Genomic DNA, 19,308 nt, shown 5'->3' with positions numbered 1-19,308 from the left:
TGATTAACAGCTTTGAAGTTTCAACATTATTAACTGAATTCCAAGGCACAAACATTACTGCATTTTCCAGTTGTAAAACCACAAAAACTACATATGTCTACCTATGACGATCTTTTCAATCCATTTAAAAGCGGCAGGTAACCTGTTTTTATGTGTTATGTGAATGACACACCCAATGATAAAGGTATATAAATGCCTCAGTCCAAGAAGTGACATTTAAACTCAGAACCTTATTATTGTAAGTCACATCTGTCAACATGTCCTACAACTGATGCTCAGGAAACTTCTCCTCCCGCTCCTTTGGGGGCTACCTGCACTACCCAAGCTCCTCCTGTGGCTCTTCCTTCCCCAGCAACCTGGTCTATAGCCTTGACCTCTGCTCTCCCAGCACCTGCCAGCTGGGCTCCTCTCTTTACAGTGGCTGTCAGGAGACCTGCCATGAGCCCACCAGCTTCCAGACATCCTATGTGGTGTCCAGTCCCTTTCAGACGTCCTGCTACCGCCCCAGGACCTCTTTGCTCTGCCAGATGACTTACTCTGGATCCCTGGGCTTTGGGTCCATGGGATTTCCATCATTTGGTTGTGGCTCCCAATCTTTGGGCTTTGGATCCAGTGGCTTCCAATCAGTGGGTTGTGGCCCCAAGGCTTTCTCATCCCTAAATTATAGATCCAACTATTATGGGCCAACCTACTTCTCTTCTAGAAGCTGCCGGTCTGCTTCTTACCAACCAGCCTGTGCATCTGGCTTCTACTGATTACATATTTGAAGAACCAAAAATGTAAATATAATACCTACTATATCAAGATCCATAGGATGTATTGATCTCCTAGCCTATCACTAGCCTGCAAATTTGACTTCCACAGTTATCCATCATGGGTATAATTTGAATTCCAATAGCTGGACAATATATTCATTGGAGAAATATGCCAAAACTGCTTTCTTATGATCATACAGACACGCAATAATGGAGCATACTTTTTCTTAATGCATCTCCTATTAATTTTCCCAAGTACAATTGCTTTAAATTTTATGAAGCAGAAAATGTTGTAAGTTTAAATAAAAATGTTATATGATATCTGCATATCTGCTTTCATATTTTTTGTTTACTTTTTATCTTCATAACTACTTTTAAATATCTGGCTGGTTTTTTTCTGTATCTTGCACTTATCATTTAGAATGTTTTAACTTTTTGGGGGGGGTTCTGCTCATTTTAATTACAATGTTTCTATTATGATATCCAATTATAAAACATTAGTAAAATCAAATATTTCTCTGAAATGTGTGCATTTAAAAAGATTACCATCTGTTTTTTCTAATTTCAGAATATTACAGGGGTACAAATGTTTGGTTACACAAATTGCTTTTGTACCATTTTAGTCAAAGCTGTAAGAGTGCCCATCCCCTAGATAGTGTACATTGTACCCACTAGGTGTGAAATTACCCATCCCCTCCTCCCCCCTCCCTTCTGCTTGATTTCCAATGAATGTTATTTCTGTATGTGCACATAAGTGTTGATCGATTAGTTCCAATTTAATAGTGAGTACATATGATGATTATTCTTCCATTCTTGTGGTGCTTCACTTAGAAGAATGGTCTCCAGTTCCATTCAGGTTAATACAGAAAGTATCAGTTCACCATTTTTTATGGCTGAGTAGTACTTCATTATATACATTTTATTAATCAACTCATGTATTGATGGGCACTTGGGTTGTTTCCACCTCATTGCAATTGCTGCTATAAACATTCAAATGCAGATGTCTTTTTTATAGAATGTCTTTTTTTTTCCTTTGGACAAATATCCAGTAGCAGGATTGCTGGATCAAATGGTGGCCAGCAAACTTATGAACAAATGCTCAACATCTCTAATCATCAGGGAAATTCAAATCAAAACCACAATGAGCTATCACTTAATTCCAGTGAGAATGGCTTTTATCAAAAAATCCCAAAACAACAAATGCTGGCATGAATGTGGAGAGATAGGAACACTCATATGTTGTTGGTGGGACTTCAAACTAGTACAATCTCTATGGAAAGGAGTACGGAGATACCACAGAGAACCATAATTTTTAACTTTAGAGAGTAAAATTGTCCAATTTTCTTTTTGATCTGGCAGAAAATTTTTTATCTTTCCTGTTTATTTCACCATTAATACCTTACATGACAAACCAAAAGTACAAAGTCTTAAGACTAAACCTCATAACTGTGGCCATTTTTTCCCATAGGTAGTAAGAAAATTCAATGTTTTATGTAAAATAATTATAATTTGCTGTGAATATTAAATTGACTAGACTACATAATTTTGAAAGGATGATTACTCTTCTGAAATATATTCTAAAATATATGAGAATCTGGAGTGAGGATATCCAGGAAAAAGTTTGATGTTAGCTAGTGAATTAGATTTGGTGAGGGCTCCAGTTCCCCCAGCCTTATTGCCTAGTAAGAAATCAAGTCTCTAAATGAAATCTCTAACATATTTCAACATTTATTACAAAGAGGACCAATATTTTTTATATAATCAGTTCTATAAATTTGATGAATTCCCAATTTGCTGCTTTTTTTTTTTTGAGTTGTTTGGTTGGTAGCATTTGTTTGAAAAAAAATATTCAAAACTAATGCAAATATTCTCTCATTACAGGATTCAGCTAAATATTAAGGCAGTTGATAATGGTTGAATCAGCAGTTATGTCCCAAATGTTTCATCATTTAAGAACAACGCTATGAAAGGTACAAATGACCTAGATCCTTACACCCAGAGTGACAATATATTTTGGTTTATTCCTTTTTGTCTCACTATCAAGTCCAATGTGGCAACTGTCTCAGATTTTTTACTTTCTTATTTATAATCAGCAATAATTTTATTAACATAAGTGATGATTGGTTTAGGAAATCTCCAGTTTACTTTTGGCATGGTTTTATCTAGTAGAGGATATGTTACATGTACAGTGAATAGAGTTTTTTGTCTAATTTTGTTAAATCTGAAAGAAGACAGGTATCCCCATTTCTTACCATTTCTGAATAAAATAGAACTACCACTTTTCCATCAAAGAGAGCATGCAGAGAGATCACTTGATAAACAAACTACACTCACACACAAGCAATAGGAAAGCCTACATGTTCAAATCTTGGTGGGTGGGGCTTTGTTATTCCAACCTTGCCGGTAGTTCTATGGCCTGTTGCACAGCCTGCAAGATGCAGCAATATCCACCAAGCCAACAGTAGGTGGAGTCAGTGGGAAATTTGAGAATTACTGCTTAGATGTACATGAACTATGGGCATGAAATTGAGGCTGCCACAGAGCATATATAGAATAATTTAAATGCTATCACTATACTGGTTTGGCCATTTATTATATTGTTTAAATCTACAGCTATTTACTTTATTGTTTGGTAAAAGCAAATTCTGTTTAAAAAAAAAATCCCTTTAGGAAAAATGAGCCAAAAATAAAAGTTTGCTTTTTATGAAGAAAAAAAAAAAGGAAAATTCTGAATTTTGACTACTAAAGGAAGATGATGATGAGTACATAACCTGTACAACAATTTGATAACATTTATTAACATGAGTGTAGGCGATATCCATTGACCACATGAAAAATAGAAGATGTAATTTTACTGGAGAAATATCAGTATCTTCTTCAAAAGATAGCAGAACTTTTAAGAAGACTGTCTCCAAAATGATTATTTATCATTAGCAATTTCAAAAGATATGTCAATATATCTCTCCGATGCATACATTTTCAGTTAGGTCAAATAACTGTTTAAAATCATTTTCACTTATGTTAAGTCCTCAGTTTTCTTGTGCATGAACAAAAAGATTGAAATGATAGCTGATAATATGCCCCTCAATTAGTAGAAGAAAAACATTGCTCAAGATTAAATGAATGCAGTTTTATACCAGTATTGTCAAATACTTCAAACAGAAAGTGAATTAATTCCAGTAATGGTTTGATTTCTTCATCCAGCCCAAGTATCCAAGTAAAGCCATGGAAAGTTCATAATATTCAGCTTGATAATGTTAATGTAAAATCATTTAAAAAGTTCAACATTGAAGATAAAATCATTTGTTTTCTCAATAATAATAAAGGTGGATAAAGGACAACATCATGGTGAAGACAAGAAACAACTCTATAGAGAAGAAATTCATTTTTAACTGTGGTAAATACATGAATCAATGTTGCATCCAAATAAGCTACAATATCCTGCTAATAAAAGTGGAATCTGTAATTTTAAAAAAATTAAACATTTTTATATACTCGAAATTATGTGTACACTCATCATATTCTGAAATTTTAAAAAATATTAAATAAATAATGTTGGCAATCAATGTTTTTCCTTGCTTTATCAATCGCCACTTTCACCTTTATGTGTTGTATTATGTTTGAGCCATCATTTTGTTGATTTCTAAGTCATTGTTAGTGTTGCTAAGTCATTATGATATTGCAAAGCATATGCAAGGATTTTTCTTATGTTTCTTGCTTGAGCTATAGAGTCTTCTATGCTAGATTCTCAATCTTGTTTTCCAAATCCTACACTACTTCTGCATCCTATCAACTACTCGACTCAAGAACTTTTCCAGGAGTTCTCTCTGCATGGCTCTATCAAAGTGAGAATCTGGTTTACAGAATTAGTGAAATGTCACAAGATTTTGGCAATTTCACTACTCTTGTTTATATTGTTCAGTATTATTAAAGGAAGCACTTTATATCTATCATCTTGAAACCTAGATCTGAATAAGCTAGGTGACATCAATAATGATAATTAAAATGAATGATATAAGATTTTTAATAGCACTCAGAGTTTCTAACAATTTCTCCCTGAGATGCCACCAAATATTTTTCTATCAGTCTGTTATTTGGCATAATAGTTAATACAGGTTGGGAGTGGTGGCTTGTGACTCTAATCCCAGCACTTTGGGAAGTCGAGATGAGAGAACCACTTGAGGCCAGGAATTTGAGACCAGCCTTGGCAACATAGCAAGATCCCTTCTCTACAAAAAATTTAAATATTAACCAGATGCAGTGGTGCCCACCTGTAGTCCTAGCTACTTGGCAGGCTGAGGCAGGAGGATTGCTTGAACCCAGGAGTTTGGAGCTGCAAAAAAAAAAAAAAAGTTAATACAATTTTTTAAAATATATATTAGTTCATATTGTTTAAAGTTCTTCTACTAAATTCTAAATTTATTTTTATTCTTTATTTTAAATATTAGGTTGGTGCAAAAGTAATTGCAGTTTTAGCATTGTTGAGATTTACTGTTTGATATTGGAATACATTCTTAAATAAATGTAGTTATGTCATACATCATTTTAATGTGAATTTCTCAATTTATGGTATTTTGCTAATGACTTATTACTTGCTGCTTATTTTATATTTATTTTAGACTATGGAAATGATGTTAGACAAAAAGCAAATTTGAGCGATTTTCTTATTTGAGTTGAGAATGGGTTGTAAAGCAGCGGAGACAACTCGCAACATCAACAGTGCATTTGGCCCAGGAATGCTAAGGAACATACAGTGCAGAGGTGGTTCAAGAAATTTTGCAAAGCAGAAGAGAGCCTTGAAGATGAGGAGCTCAGGGGTTGTCCATCAGAAGTTGGCAATGACCAACTGAGAGCAATCATGGAAGCTGATCCTCTTACAACTACATGAGAAGTTGCCAAAGAACTCAACGTTCACCATTCTATGGTTATTTGGCATTTGAAGCAAATTGGAAAGCTGAAAAAGCTCGATTATGGGTGCCTCATGAGCTGACCCAAAATAAAAAATGTCATCGTTTTGAAGTGTTGTCTTCTCTTACTGTACGCAACAACAGCAAACCATTTCTCGATCCAATTGTGGTGTACAAGGAAAAGTGGATTTTATACAGCCAGCAGTGACCAGTTCAGTGGCTGAACCGAGAAGAAGCTCCAAAACATTTCCCAAAGCCAAACTTGCAACAAAAAAAGGTCACGGTCACTGTTTGGTAGTCTGCTGCCTGTCTGATCCACTGCAGCTTTCTGAATCCTGGTGAAACCATTACATCTGAGAAGTCTGCTCAGCAAATCTATAAAATACACTGAAAACTGCAACACCTGCAGCTAGCATTGGTCAACAGAAAGGGCCCAATTCTTCTCCACAATGTCCGAACACACATTGCACAACTTCAAAAGTTGAACGAATTGGGCTACGAAGTTTTGCCTCATCTGCCCTATTCACTTGACCCCTCGCCAACTGACTACCATTTCTTCAAGCATCTCAACAGCTTTTTACAGGAAAAGTACTTCCACAACCAACAGGATGCAGAAAATGCTTTCCAAGAGTTTGTGGAATCCCAAAGCACAGATTTTTACAGGAATAAACAAATTTATTTCTCATTGGCAAAAACATGTTGATTGTAATGGTTCCTATTTTGATTAATAAAGATGTGACTGAGCCTAGTTATAATGATTTAAAATTCATAGTCTAAAACCGCAATTACTTTTGCACCAACCTAATGCTATTCATGAGGCTAATAAAGGTCCAATAGTAGATTAAGTCTATTCAGATGGAGCAATTTCTAAGTACCAGAAATACTGAGGACTCCTTAGTTAACCTAGAAGTTTTATATTAGAAAATAAAAAGAAAGAAAAGTAAAATCAGAAAAGAGCAACAGAAAAAAATTAACTCAAGAGAGTGAATTCAACTAGAATGATCCTTGATCTATAAACTTTGGCATGTTTCAAATCCTTTTGAGTCTCAATTCCCTCATGTCTGAAAGGTCTATAATATATAGTGTTTGTCTTTCTCACAGGGATGTTTGAATAGGAAATGAAAATGGTATAGCTGATATTTCCTTTTGCCTGCCCATATAGTATACTGTAACCTATGATCCCAGGCATAGCTATGGCAAACAATTTCACATAGGCTTCAACCCCCTTTGCATGGACAGCACCTCCCCTCAAGAATATGCAACATTATTTTACTGTACATGACCTTCTCCAAAGTCAGAGTTAGGAACACAGAAGGAGCCCACTGTGATTCTTCCCCTGCACATTTATGAGGTTCCAGGAAATTATACATCTTGGATATTGTTCAACCCATGTAAATAGAAGCTGATGGACAAATGCTTCTCCCTGTTGATCTGATTCTGAGGCGGACAATTCTGAGAGTCATTCTATGTGCTCCTAAAAAGTCCTTGCAGGATTGAGGTCAAGTAGTTCATCATAAAACCAACTCTAAAGTGTACCCTTTCATGAAATTTTTGTCTTTAATTCTTTATCCATGTGTGAGCTCTCATACTAGCTTCTTGGGATCTTGTGCCAAAAATGTGTCTGCACAGAAAACTTTGATGTTAGCTCTGCTTTGGGGAAAGGAGGAACCACACTAAGACTAATGAATATAAATGTTTGTTCAACACTGCTCAGGTGCTTTGCTCTTAACTTAATTGAGGTTGAACCTTGGAGAAGCATCAGGAAATTACCCACAACTCCTTTTTTTTTTTTTTTTGAGACAGAGTCTTGCTCTGTTGCCCTGGCTAGAGTGAGTGCCATGGCATCAGCCTAGCTCACAGCAACCTCAAACTCCTGGGCTTAAGTGATCCTACTGCCTCAGCCTCCCAGGTAGCTGGGACTACAGGCATGCGCCACCATGCCCAGCTAATTTTTTCTATATATATTTTAGTTGGCCAGATAATTTCTTTCTATTTTTTTTAGTAGAGACGGGGTCTCGCTCTTGTTCAGGCTGGTCTCGAACTCCTGACCTTGAGCGATCCACCTGCCTTGGCCTCCCAGAGTGCTAGGATTACAGGCATGAGCCACCGCACCCAGTCCCCACAACTCTTGAATACAGTTACTCCCACCTAAGATTATTATGATTCTTCTTATACATGTTTGAAGGTGAGGCTCAGGTCTACCCCATTTGTGGGAGGAATCCTGACACTTTTGCTAACTAACAAGGAGCAAAGTGTCTGTCTTAGGGAGTTGCTTAAGGCTCATTTTATTGTTGGGTGAAAATCCACACTCATATATCAGACTTCTGGGTACATTTTTCTCTAAGTGTACGACTCATCTTATAAATTATGTGCTATTCTTGTCTGCATTTCTAATTCATATGTTAATTTCTTTCTTTGTTTTCCTCTATCAGCAGAAATACATGTGTCCCAGTCTTAGGCAATTCTCACTGCTGTTGAGACGAGTCTGCAAGTGTAAACGATGGTCTTCCAAGAAATTATTATTCTGGACAGGGAACATACCCAGTGTCAACAGAAATCTTCTCAAATCCAACAAATTATATGTGCCCCAAATCCAGTTACTTAGTCATATTTATTTTTACTTTAATCCCCCAAATTACTGGATACAAAACCTACAAGCAAAATAATAATGATGATAATGTGAATAATATATTTGGGTGCCAGATCAAATACCTTTATTAGATTAAAATTTTCATTTGCAGTAGCTCTTGGAAGCAAATCAAATAGCATATATTCTATCAATAGTGTAGCTATTAGGATATAATGTTAGGATACTCATTAATTTCAGAGTCTACCAGAAGTTAGTGATGCAAGAGCTGATGATGGAAGAGTAAAAGGATAGTGGTAAATGGTGAAAAGGAAAACAATAGCTACATTGAATATAGACTTTAATCTTAATACTCAAAATGATCTAGATACTTAGCAAGTAAATCGATAGAAGTGAGATCCACAGGTTGGTCTGTAACAAGAAGACTGGCAGCTCCTAGAAGCCAGGTAGGATGGGTGGTAGCATCCTGATGCACTGCTCAGAGAAGGGAAGCTGCAGCCTTCATAACCCAAGGGTCTGAAGCTGCTGGATCCACAGCTCAGGGAGTAACAGCTCCTTGATCCATAGCCCAGGGAGCGGCAGCTGCTGGATCCAAAGCCCAGAGATCCAGAGTAAGTCGTCTGGTAGGGACTGCAGCGCAAGGAGGTCCTGGGGTGGTAGCAGGATGTCTGGCAGGGACTGGACACCACATAGGACGTCTTGAAACTGGTAATGGGCTCACAGCATATCTCCTGACAGCCACTATAGAGAGAGGAGCCCAGCTGGCAGGTGCTGGGGGAGCAGAGATTAGTGCTGTAGACCAGGTTTCTGGGGAAGGAAGAGCCACAGGAGGTGCCCAGGGAGTGCAAGTAGCCCCCAAAAGAGCGAGAGGAGACATTTCCAGAGCAGCAGCTGTAGGACATGTTGATAGCAGACGTGAGTTCAGCTGAGTGTAACTGAGAGGCTTCTAAGTTTTAATGCCACCATCTGGACATGGCATTTATATACTCTCAGTGATCGGTGTGGTGCCCAATAGGGTCATTCTTTACATATTTGTGCTCCCTCATTTACATATGTACAACTCAGTAATCTCTGTAATTGCATTCAAATAGTTTTCCATATAATGTATTTATGGATGGTATAATTTTGGTGTTACAGCACAGAGCCAATGAACTACTCGTATGTCAGTGACATGACTCTTTTACATTAACGCCTGCCTATCTCACTACTGCAAGGGAAGCTCTTCCCTCCCTTCTGGCTTATGCTACCCATCTCTGTTTCCTGTATATCCACACCAGACTTTGCTGGTGGATGTTCCCCTCCTAAGAGTGGGAAATGAGATAGCATTAATTTTCTTTGGTGCAATGGATTAGTTTCCACCTCGATGGGAGCCTTCATGAAAACTCTCCACCTTGTTGCCATTTATTCCCATGCTCTGAAATTACCTTGTGGTGATTTGTTCTGGAAGTAATAGAAAACTAACACACCAAGTACTACAGTTACACAGTGTGTCTCACATCCAGTGAAGGGAGACCACAAACAAATAAAGCAAAGGGACTAAGAGAAAGATGGCTAGAAATTGAAGGAGACCTTTACATGCTTTTTAAAGTCAAGGTAACAGAAAAGGGCTCAATCAAAACAGAGTCATGGGGAAGATCAGTCTGGACTCACCTCTACACAGCTGAAGAGCCAAAGGCTGTTCTGATGAGGAAAGGGAACAACTGGAAGATGAACAAAGGGAAGGCTTGGGGATTTCAGAGTTTTTTCTATTGCAGTCTTAAACTATGGTGTGCCTTGTCCCAATGTCTCTATAACTAAAACTTTTCAAAATGAGCATATTTTATGAATTTTGATCTATTGTCCTTTTTGTTATCTACATTTATAAAATATCCAGAGCTTTTCATAGTACAGGTTTTCAGTGACTTTCTGCCACTTGTAGAGCCAGGTGTCATCCTGTATTTTTCTGCCTAAATATGAATGAACTTTATTTTTCCCAGTTCTCTTTTCCTCTGCAGAGCATATGAATGTTTCTCTCTTATTCTCTCTTTCTGTTTCTCTTTCCTATTTTTCTCTCCTGTTTCTTTCTGTGCCTGTTTGATTAGAGCATTTGTTTTTCTTTTTTGATTTATTATATTTTATTTATTGTTTGTTTGCCTCTGCTGAACTACAGATTCAACATCGAAAACAAAAGTTTGCTAGATTTGTCATATTCTTAGACTATAATCGGCCACTTTCTAAGTCCATTCAAAAAATATTCTATGTTGAAACACTAGTTAAGTTATATTCAGGACCCAAGGAAATGTACTGTCATGGTTAATGACATTATTTTCTTATTTTATTTTCTAATAAAATATAATAAACATACAATGATGTTAAAAATATAAAATTTTATCAATTAAAATGTGTGGCAATATTAAAAAAATAAATTCATATAGACCTTCTAGAAAGAAGATGAATGAGGAAAGAGGTAAATACACCCAATTCAAATAGCTATTCAGTGAGTTTTTATTTTCCATTCGTCTACACCAGAATTCATTTCTCCTTACTTCGTGCCTTAGCAAGTAGGTTAAGTGTCCTATCCCTAAAATATTGTGGACACTATTCCTTCCCCACTGTTCTGTTTCAAACATAACTCTAATATAATCTTGCAGACAACACTTAAGAGTTAAATGGGGAACATAAAATTTATCAGGTGAAATTGGGGATTTAGTAAATTTGTCTTCAGTTACCGCAGATTCCTTGTTCAAGAATCCTTCTCTTCACCAATTAATATGAAAAGAGGTATTCTTCCCTTCCCTTTGCCTCCAAATCTCTAAAGCTTCATCTACATTAACTTGATATAAGTTTAAGAATAATTTATAAATGCCCCCAATGGGACTAAATTGATCTCAGAGGTTGTAGTATTTGTTCTGTATGATACAGATCATTGTCCTTTTTTAACTGAATTATTTATCAACAATTAAAAATTTCACATAAAATTTATCACTCAGGGCTGTCTATCCAAAAGCTTCTGATCCTTTGATTGCAGATTCCTTTCACTGGGCTATGGATGAAATGGTTTTTTGATATTTGAGATGTGCTTCCAACTGAATCTCATCCAGGATTGAAAATTAAAACTTTTGGCACCTCTTGAAATTACCAGTCAACTTGTTACTAACGTGCTAGGGATCTTGCTTTCATTAATCATCTAGATTAGAACCTCAAGACTTCTTATATAATGATTCTCTTTAATCACTATGTATTCCTAATTATTAGCTACAAAATATGTTCTTTTTAAATTATCCAACATAAGTTATAGGGCTTTTGAATCCTGTATTCTTAAAAATGCATTCATCAGAGAAAGCTATCTTGGCTGCTTTTCTTAAATGTGCCGCATGCAATATCAAAGCATATTTGTACATGTAATATATTCTTGATATTTTTGCCTTGGAATCTTTTTGTTAAAATTTTATAAGGTGGAGAAACATTGAAGGTTTCCCAATAAATGTATTAATGAAGCTTCCAAGTATGTGTTTTTTAAAAATAAATTGTTCAGAAACAATAGTTGAAAACACAGATTCAAATACATGCTGTTTACTTGGGAGGTGATCGCAGCAAATACATACAGAGAGTAGGAAAATGTGACAGGGAATAAAATGAAGGCAAATCAGAGTGCATTGCTAAGCTAGTTACCACTATAGGCAACTGGAGGTCAATGCTAGTGGAACATTCCTTACACAGGGACTCAGCACTCTCTTGGGAAGGGAAAAAGTCCTTGAGCAGAGTTTTACAGAAGCCCCCAGTACTCAGTCTTCAGAGTATACAGATGGTTACCCATGGCATATGGGCAGGGAGTTGGCAGCTGCTATTGGGGGTGGGGTGCCACTTTTAAAAGCATACATGCTATAAAGATGGAAAGGAACAAGAGAATGTCTGGAAGGATAATAGAATGGAAAAAGCAGAGAAGTATGAAGGCATGTGGTGAGTTTAGGCTGTTTCGTGACACAGAGTAAAGCGGGTATATGTGGTATAGATACAGCAGACAGGGTTAGAAAGACAGGGTGGATAGCTACAACTGCAGCATTTGAATTTCCTGAATTTTGGTAGGTGTCATCCACTACTGTTTAAACTACTGTAACAGACTTTTGGATGATTGTCCTTACTTAAAATATTGAACTATTCCTTTCAATGAGAATAGAAAAGCTGAAGAATATATGTATATATGTGTGTGTGTGTGTACATATATATATATATAAAATGTTTGAAAACGTCAGAGAAATACCAAAGGATTGCGGATTCACCAGGATGCTATAAGAGCCAGAACTGAAGTCAAGATAAATGAATCTTCCCCTGGAGTTTCTGTCCCCTTAAAGTTTTATGTTGATTTTGAAAGTGGTCATTAAGAGGCTGAGTGAATCTCCACAAACTCACACAGGTAGAGAAACAAAATTGAAATTCAGGATCTATCAAAGAGTTAGTCTCATAACAAATTAATGCTCAAAATTTTTTTAGAAAACAGTTAGGGTTCTGGGAAATGTTTCAGACCTTGGAAGAGAACAATTCTTAGAAGTAAAATAGAATTGCTAATAGACAGCTTCTTATAAGGACTAAAGCCCGGGTTTAAATGATCTCAATCCCTGATTGGATTAAAATAATCTAGGATGCTTTTGTCCTTATCCTAGCAGCCTGCCAGAAACATAAGCATTAATAAATCATCTTCAGAGGAAGATGAAATCATCTGTTTTTTTATATGAAATATCTACTATTCTCCCAAAACATAGGAAGACTATAAGAAGATAAGACTGAAATACACACACACAAAAAAAACCAGAATATAGAATCTGAATCACAGGATCCATACAATGCACATGTCAAGATCAGACATTGAAATACCTATGTGAAAAACTTACCAATAGGAAGTGGGAAGGTATTATTATTAAGGAATAATTATATTTTAAGAAATTAAAATAAGATTGAGAATTTTGGCAGAAAACTGAAAACCGTACAATAGAATCTTATCAAAATTTTACAATGTAGTAACTGATTTGAAAAACCTAATGGATTGGTTTTGCCAAGTGATTAAACATAGCTGCACAGACAATTAGTGAACTGGAAGATGGGAGAAGGAACTTACCAAACTAAATCACAAAGAGACACAAAGATAGAAAACAGAGAAAAGAGTATAAAAGTCATACGTAACCCCGTAAAAAAAAAAAGTGTACCTTATTTATAATTAAAACCTAAAAAAAAAGAGGGAGGAGAGAATGGGACAGAAATAATATTTGAAGAGATTACTGTTAAGAGTTTACCAATATTGATAAAAAGCATCAACTTGCATGTGGAAAATGATATAGACCTGGTTCAATTAAGGTGGAGATGGAGGAAACACAGCTTCAGCAGACATTACCCAGGACAATCTGCACATTACCTCCAAAGCTAACCTCAAAAGTTTTTTGTTGCTGTTTTTTAAATCATTAAACAACTGAAATATTTTTTTTTTAATCCTGGTTGGCATGTTCAAAACAAAATGTTCACTCTGAATTCTTTGCTATCCACCAACAAATTCTTTTAATTTTAAAAAAGTATTAAAAAATAGTTCAATATTTTCAGACTTTCTGCAGTTTTTTTCTTTTCAGAATCTCCCCTGAGAGAAGAGTAGGTGAGCTGTCAGACTGGGACCTGGGTCTGACCCAAGTGAAGGAGAAAAAGAAAGAAGTGCTTGAGACTTGTGCAGATTAAAGTCAGTTACTTGAGGATATTAGGGAAATCCTGAGTCAAAGTCAGCCATCAAAGGAATCCCGGGGCTCACAGAAATCCTCATATCTCCACTGTGCTCAGTCATTGCCCCGGAGCAGCCCATGGAAAGCAAGGCTTCCGCACAAATGCAGCGTTAGACCACAGCAGGTAGGGCCATTGATTAATTAAACCTCCTATAGCTTAAGATCCTATAGAATTTTAAATTTAGGCTCTTGTATCCATTGGGTAGTTAAAGTCAAACACTATGAGACCAGTGTTTGAGGATAGAGAAAGGTTTACTTGATTTGGCCAAAGTGAGAAGACAGCTGAGGAAAATCTCTCAGATGAAGTGGGGAGCTTTACGTGGTTAGGAAATAAGGGATAGGGTATTTCAGGGAACCGAAGAGAGGAGTCCTTTAGTTTTGGTTCCCACCTTGAGTAACCAGTCACAACTTTTTCAAGGACATTAATTCTTTCTATAAAACAAACTCAAATATCTTCCTTGTGAGCCTGGAGTTATCACCTCCTGCTTGCCAAACAGTACATCATCAGTTAGTAATTACTGTGGGAACAAGGGTGCCAGCTTAGAAGCTAGCAGTTAACAGGTACAAGCAAACAAGGACCTAGTCAAATTTTACATTATTTCAGTCATTTAAAAAATGCAGGAGTACTAAAATCTCAAGGGGCCTGACTACAGTCTGAGAAGTGAATTCCTTAGGCTGTGACATAGACAGATGAGAATTTTTTAGGGTTCCAGGCCTCATACCAGATACATTGAATCTAAAACTCAAATATTTCTTTTTCTCATATCAAATAGTTTTTACCATTTTGATTCTTTCCATAAGGTCCCGAAATGTTTTTCACTTGTGACTCTGTCTCATTTCTGTTCCTTGCTGTCACCGTATCTCCAAATAGTTGTTCAGGTTTCTCTCTGGTCCTAGACATGGACCTAGGTTATTGAGCACCAGTTATTCAATTTGTCTTGGTTCATATTTTTCCCTATACATCGGATGTGAGACACATTGGGTCATAGTATGAGATGAGCAATAATTTTGTAGTATGAGAAGGGATGGTGACAAGTAGGGTTAGTTTTTAGTAGTTCCTCACTAAGGCCAAAGTTGTGTCTTTGATTCAGCGACAAAAAAGAAAAGTAACTTTATCTCATTCCCCACCATTTAGAGAAAAGTATTTGTCCATAACAGACAGTAACAAGACACATGAAAATTATGCCAACAGAAAAGGCGAGGCTTTCCTAGACACGATAGAATAAGTATTAGTGTAAAACAGTCACAGCATTTCTGACATAGGAGTAGTTCATTGGCTTTGTGCTATAACACCAAAATTACAGCATCCATAAATACAATATGCAGGAGAACTATTCAAATGCAATTACAGAGAAGATTACTGGGTTGCAGTTGTGTAAATGAGGGAGGACAAATAGGGGAAAGGATGATCCTGTTGGGCACCACACCTATTGCTGTGAGTATACAAATGCCATGTCAAGAAGGTGACATTAAAATTCATATCTTATACTCAGTTGGACTCACATATCCTATCAACATTTCCTACAGCTGCTGTTCTGGAAACCTCTCCTGCTCCCTTGAGTGCTTTGTGCCCTGCCCAGGCTCTTCCTGTGGCTCTTTCTATCCCAAAAACCTGGTCTACAGGACTGACCTCTGCTCCTCCAGCACATTCCAGCTGGGCTCCTGTCTCTACATGGCTGTCAGGAGACCTGCTGTGAGCCCACCAGCATCCAGACATCCTATGTGGTGTCCAGCCCCTGCTAGACATCCTGCTACCACCCAAGGAGCTCCACATTCTGCAGTCTTTATCAGATGATTTACTCTGGATCTCTGGGCTTTGGATCCAGCAGCTGTTGCTCCCTGGGCTATTGATCAAGGAGATGCTACTCCCTGGGCTGTGGGCCCAGCGGCTTCATTCACATCCCTGGATTATAGGGCCCATGGCTTCCCTTCTGTAGATCATAGATCCAGATTATGACACCCAATCCATTTTCCTTAGGGACATTTCCATTTGTTCTGCTATCAAATATTGTTCATTTTATCTAACTGTATTTTTACATCTATTAACCATCCCCACTGTATTGCCCCCTCCCTGCTACCTTTCCCAGCCTCTGGTAATCATCATTACCACAATATCAGTTGTTTTTAACATTTAGCTCCCACATACAAGTGAGAACATGTGAAATTTATCTTTCTCTGCTTAGCTTTCTTACTTAATAGAACGTTCTCCAGTTTCATCCATGTTGTTGCAAATGACAGGATTTCATTCTTTTTATGGCTATATAATATTCCATTCCATATACATACCACAGTTGCTTTTCCATTCATCCAATGGTCGACACGTGTGTAGGTTGATTCCAAATCTTGGTTGTGAATAGTGCTGCAATAAACATAGGAGTGCAAATATCTTTTTAGTTATACTGAATTCTCTACCTAGTAATAGAATTGCTGGGTCACATAGTAATTCTATTTTTAGTTTTTTGAGGAACCTCCATACCGTTCTTCATAGTGGTTGCACTAATTGACATTCCTAACAACAGTGTACGAGAGTTCCCCTTTCTCCATATCCTTGCCAGCATTTGTTACTGCCTGTCTTTTGGATAAAAGCCATTTTAACTCAGGTAGGATAATATCTCATTATAGTTTTAGTTTTAATTTGCATTTCTCTGATAACTAATGATGTTGAGCATATTTTCGTATACCTGTTGGCCATTTGCAAATCTTCTTTTGAGAAATGTCTATTCAGATCTTTTGTCCATTTCTTAATTGGATTATTTCATTTTTTCTTATGGAGCTTTCGGAGCTACTTATATGTTCTATTAATAGTTAGTAATCCCTTGTCAGATGGGTAGTTTTCAAATATTTTCTCCCATTTTGTGGGCTTTCTTTTCACTTTGTTTATTGTTTCCTTTGCTGTACAGAAACTTTTTAGCTTGATGTGATCCCATTTGTCCAATTTTGCTTTGTTTGCGTGTGCTTTGGGAGTACTAATCAAGAAGTCCTTGCCCAGACAAATGTCTTGAAGTGTTTCTCCAAGGTTTTCTTTTAGTACTCTCATAGTTTCAGGTCTTAGATTTAAGTCTTTAATCCATTTTGATTTGATTTTTTGTATATGGCTAGAGATAAGGGTCTAGTTTCCTTCTTCTGCATAGGGATGTCCAGTTTTCCCAGCACCGTTTATTGAAGAGACTGTCCTTTCCCCACTGTATGTTCTTGGCATCTTTGTCAAAGATAATCTCACTATAGATGTGTGGATTTATTTTGGGGTTCTCTATTCTGTTCCATTGTTCTATGCATCAACTGTTTTTATGCCACAACCATGCTGTTTTGGTTAGCATAGCTCCATAGTATAATTTGAAATCAGGTAATGTGATTTCTCCAGTTTTGTTCTTTTTGCTCAAAATGACTTTGGTTATTCTGAGCCTTTCATGGTTCCATATAAATTTTTGGATTATTTTTTCTATTTCTGTGAAGAATGCCATTGGTATTTTGATAGGGGTTGCATTGAATCTGCAGATTGTTTTGGGTAATATGGACATTTTAACAAAATGGATTCTTCCACTCCATAAGCACGGAATATCTTTCCTCTTTTTTGTGTGTCCTCTTCAACTTCTTTCATCAAAGCTTCATAGTTTTCATTGCAGAGATCTTTCACTTCTTTGGTTAAGTTTATTCCTAGGTATTTTATTTTGTGTGTAGCTATTATAAATGAGATTGCTTTCTTGGTTTCTTTTTCAGACTGTTTGCTGTTGGCATATTGAAATGCTACTGATTATGCAGGTTTGTCTTTTAGTCTTCCTACCCAAGATATAAGTGGTTTATACACTGCAATTATTAATATAACAATATAGCATGCTGTATTTGTGTACTTACTGTTACCCATGAGTTGTATACCTTCCTTATTATATATTAGTTTCCTTTTCTTCCGTATTGAAGAACTCCTTTTAGCATTTCTTGTAGGATGGTCTGAGACAGTATTTGTTTCTCCTTCATGTTTGAAGGATATTTTTGCAGGACATAATATTCTAGAGTTAAGTGTTTTCCTTTAGTACTTTGAATATGTCATGCCACTCTCTCCTGGCCTGTAAGGTTTCCACTGAGAAATCTGCTGCCAGATGTATTGGAGCTCTTTTATATGTTATTTTTTTATTTTTTGCTTCCCTTAGGACCTTTTATTTATCCATGACTTTTGGTATCTTGATTATTAAATGCCTTGAGGTAGTCCTGTTTGGGTTAAGTCTGCTTGGTGTTCTATGACCTTCTTATGCCTGAATATTGATATCTTTTTCTGGGTTTGGAAAGTTCTGCGTTATTATTTCTTTGAATAGATCTTCTACCCCAATCTCTCTACCACCTCTTTAATGCCAATAACTCTTAGATTTGTCCTTTTGAGGCTATTTTCTAGATCTTGTAGGTGTGCTTCATTATTTTGTATTCTTTTTTTCTTTTTTCTCTTCTGACTGTATATTTTTAAATAGCCTATCTTCAAACTCATTAATTCTTTCTTCTGCTTGATCAGTTCTGGTATTGAGAGACTGATGCATTTCTCAATTTCTCAGTTGAATTTCTCATCTTCAGAATTTGATTTTCTTTTTTATTATCTCAATCTCTTTGTTAAATTTCTCTGATAGAGTTCTGAATTCCTTCTCTGTGTTGTCTCGAAGTTAATTGAGCTTCTTTAGGACTGCTATTTTGAATTCTTTGTCTGACAGTTCACATATCTCCATCACTCCAGGATTGGTCACTGGTACCTTTTTTAGTTCACTTGGTGGGGTCATGTTTTCCTGGATGTCCTTGATGCTTGTGGATGTTTGTCAATGTCTGAGCATTGAAGTGTTAGGTATTTATTTTAATCCTCATAGTCTGGGCTTGTTTGAACCTGTCCTTCTTGAGAAGGCTTCCCAGATATTCAAAGGGAATCGAGTGTTGTGATCTAAGTCTTTGGTCACTACCGATGTTTTAGCACTGGGGATGTCCCAAGTCCAGTAATGCTGTGACTCTTGCAGACTCCTGGTGGTACCATCTTGATGGACTTGGGTAAGATGCAAGAGAATTCCCTGAATCACCAGGCAAAGTCTCTCACTCCTTTCCCTCACTCTTGGTGGGTGCTGGGCTGCTGGAGTTGGGGGAGGAGTGATGAGGGCACTCCTTTGTAGCCACTGCAGGTAGGATTACACCAAGTCACACCTGAAGTATCACCCACAGCCCATGGTGACTGTTTCCTGACTAACTCTGATCTTTATTCAAAGCCCAAGTTCTCCTGATTCAGCAGGCTGTGATACAGCCAAGACTGGGTCCTTCGTTTCAGGGCAGTGTGTTTCCTTCTGACCCAGAGTAGGCCT

At 37.0% G+C, this 19,308-nt stretch overlaps 1 protein-coding gene and 1 pseudogene across 1 annotated transcript; one reads left to right on the top strand and one right to left on the bottom strand.

The window, feature by feature from the left end:
* Positions 1 to 257: 257 nt before the first annotated feature.
* LOC123642669 lies at positions 258 to 755 on the top strand (annotated as a pseudogene).
* Positions 756 to 8,620: 7,865 nt separating this feature from the next.
* LOC123642668 (keratin-associated protein 13-1-like) lies at positions 8,621 to 9,205 on the bottom strand. The gene has a single exon (XM_045557994.1). It carries the CDS (start codon positions 9,149 to 9,151, stop codon positions 8,621 to 8,623), a length of 531 nt encoding a protein of 176 aa, XP_045413950.1. The 5' UTR covers positions 9,152 to 9,205.
* Positions 9,206 to 19,308: the final 10,103 nt, after the last annotated feature.

The sequence above is a fragment of the Lemur catta genome, chromosome 1 (assembly GCF_020740605.2).
Source record: "Lemur catta isolate mLemCat1 chromosome 1, mLemCat1.pri, whole genome shotgun sequence".
Lineage (NCBI taxonomy): Eukaryota > Metazoa > Chordata > Mammalia > Primates > Lemuridae > Lemur > Lemur catta.
Note: the sequence above shows the minus strand (reverse complement) of the source record. Positions and strands in the feature narration are given on the sequence as shown.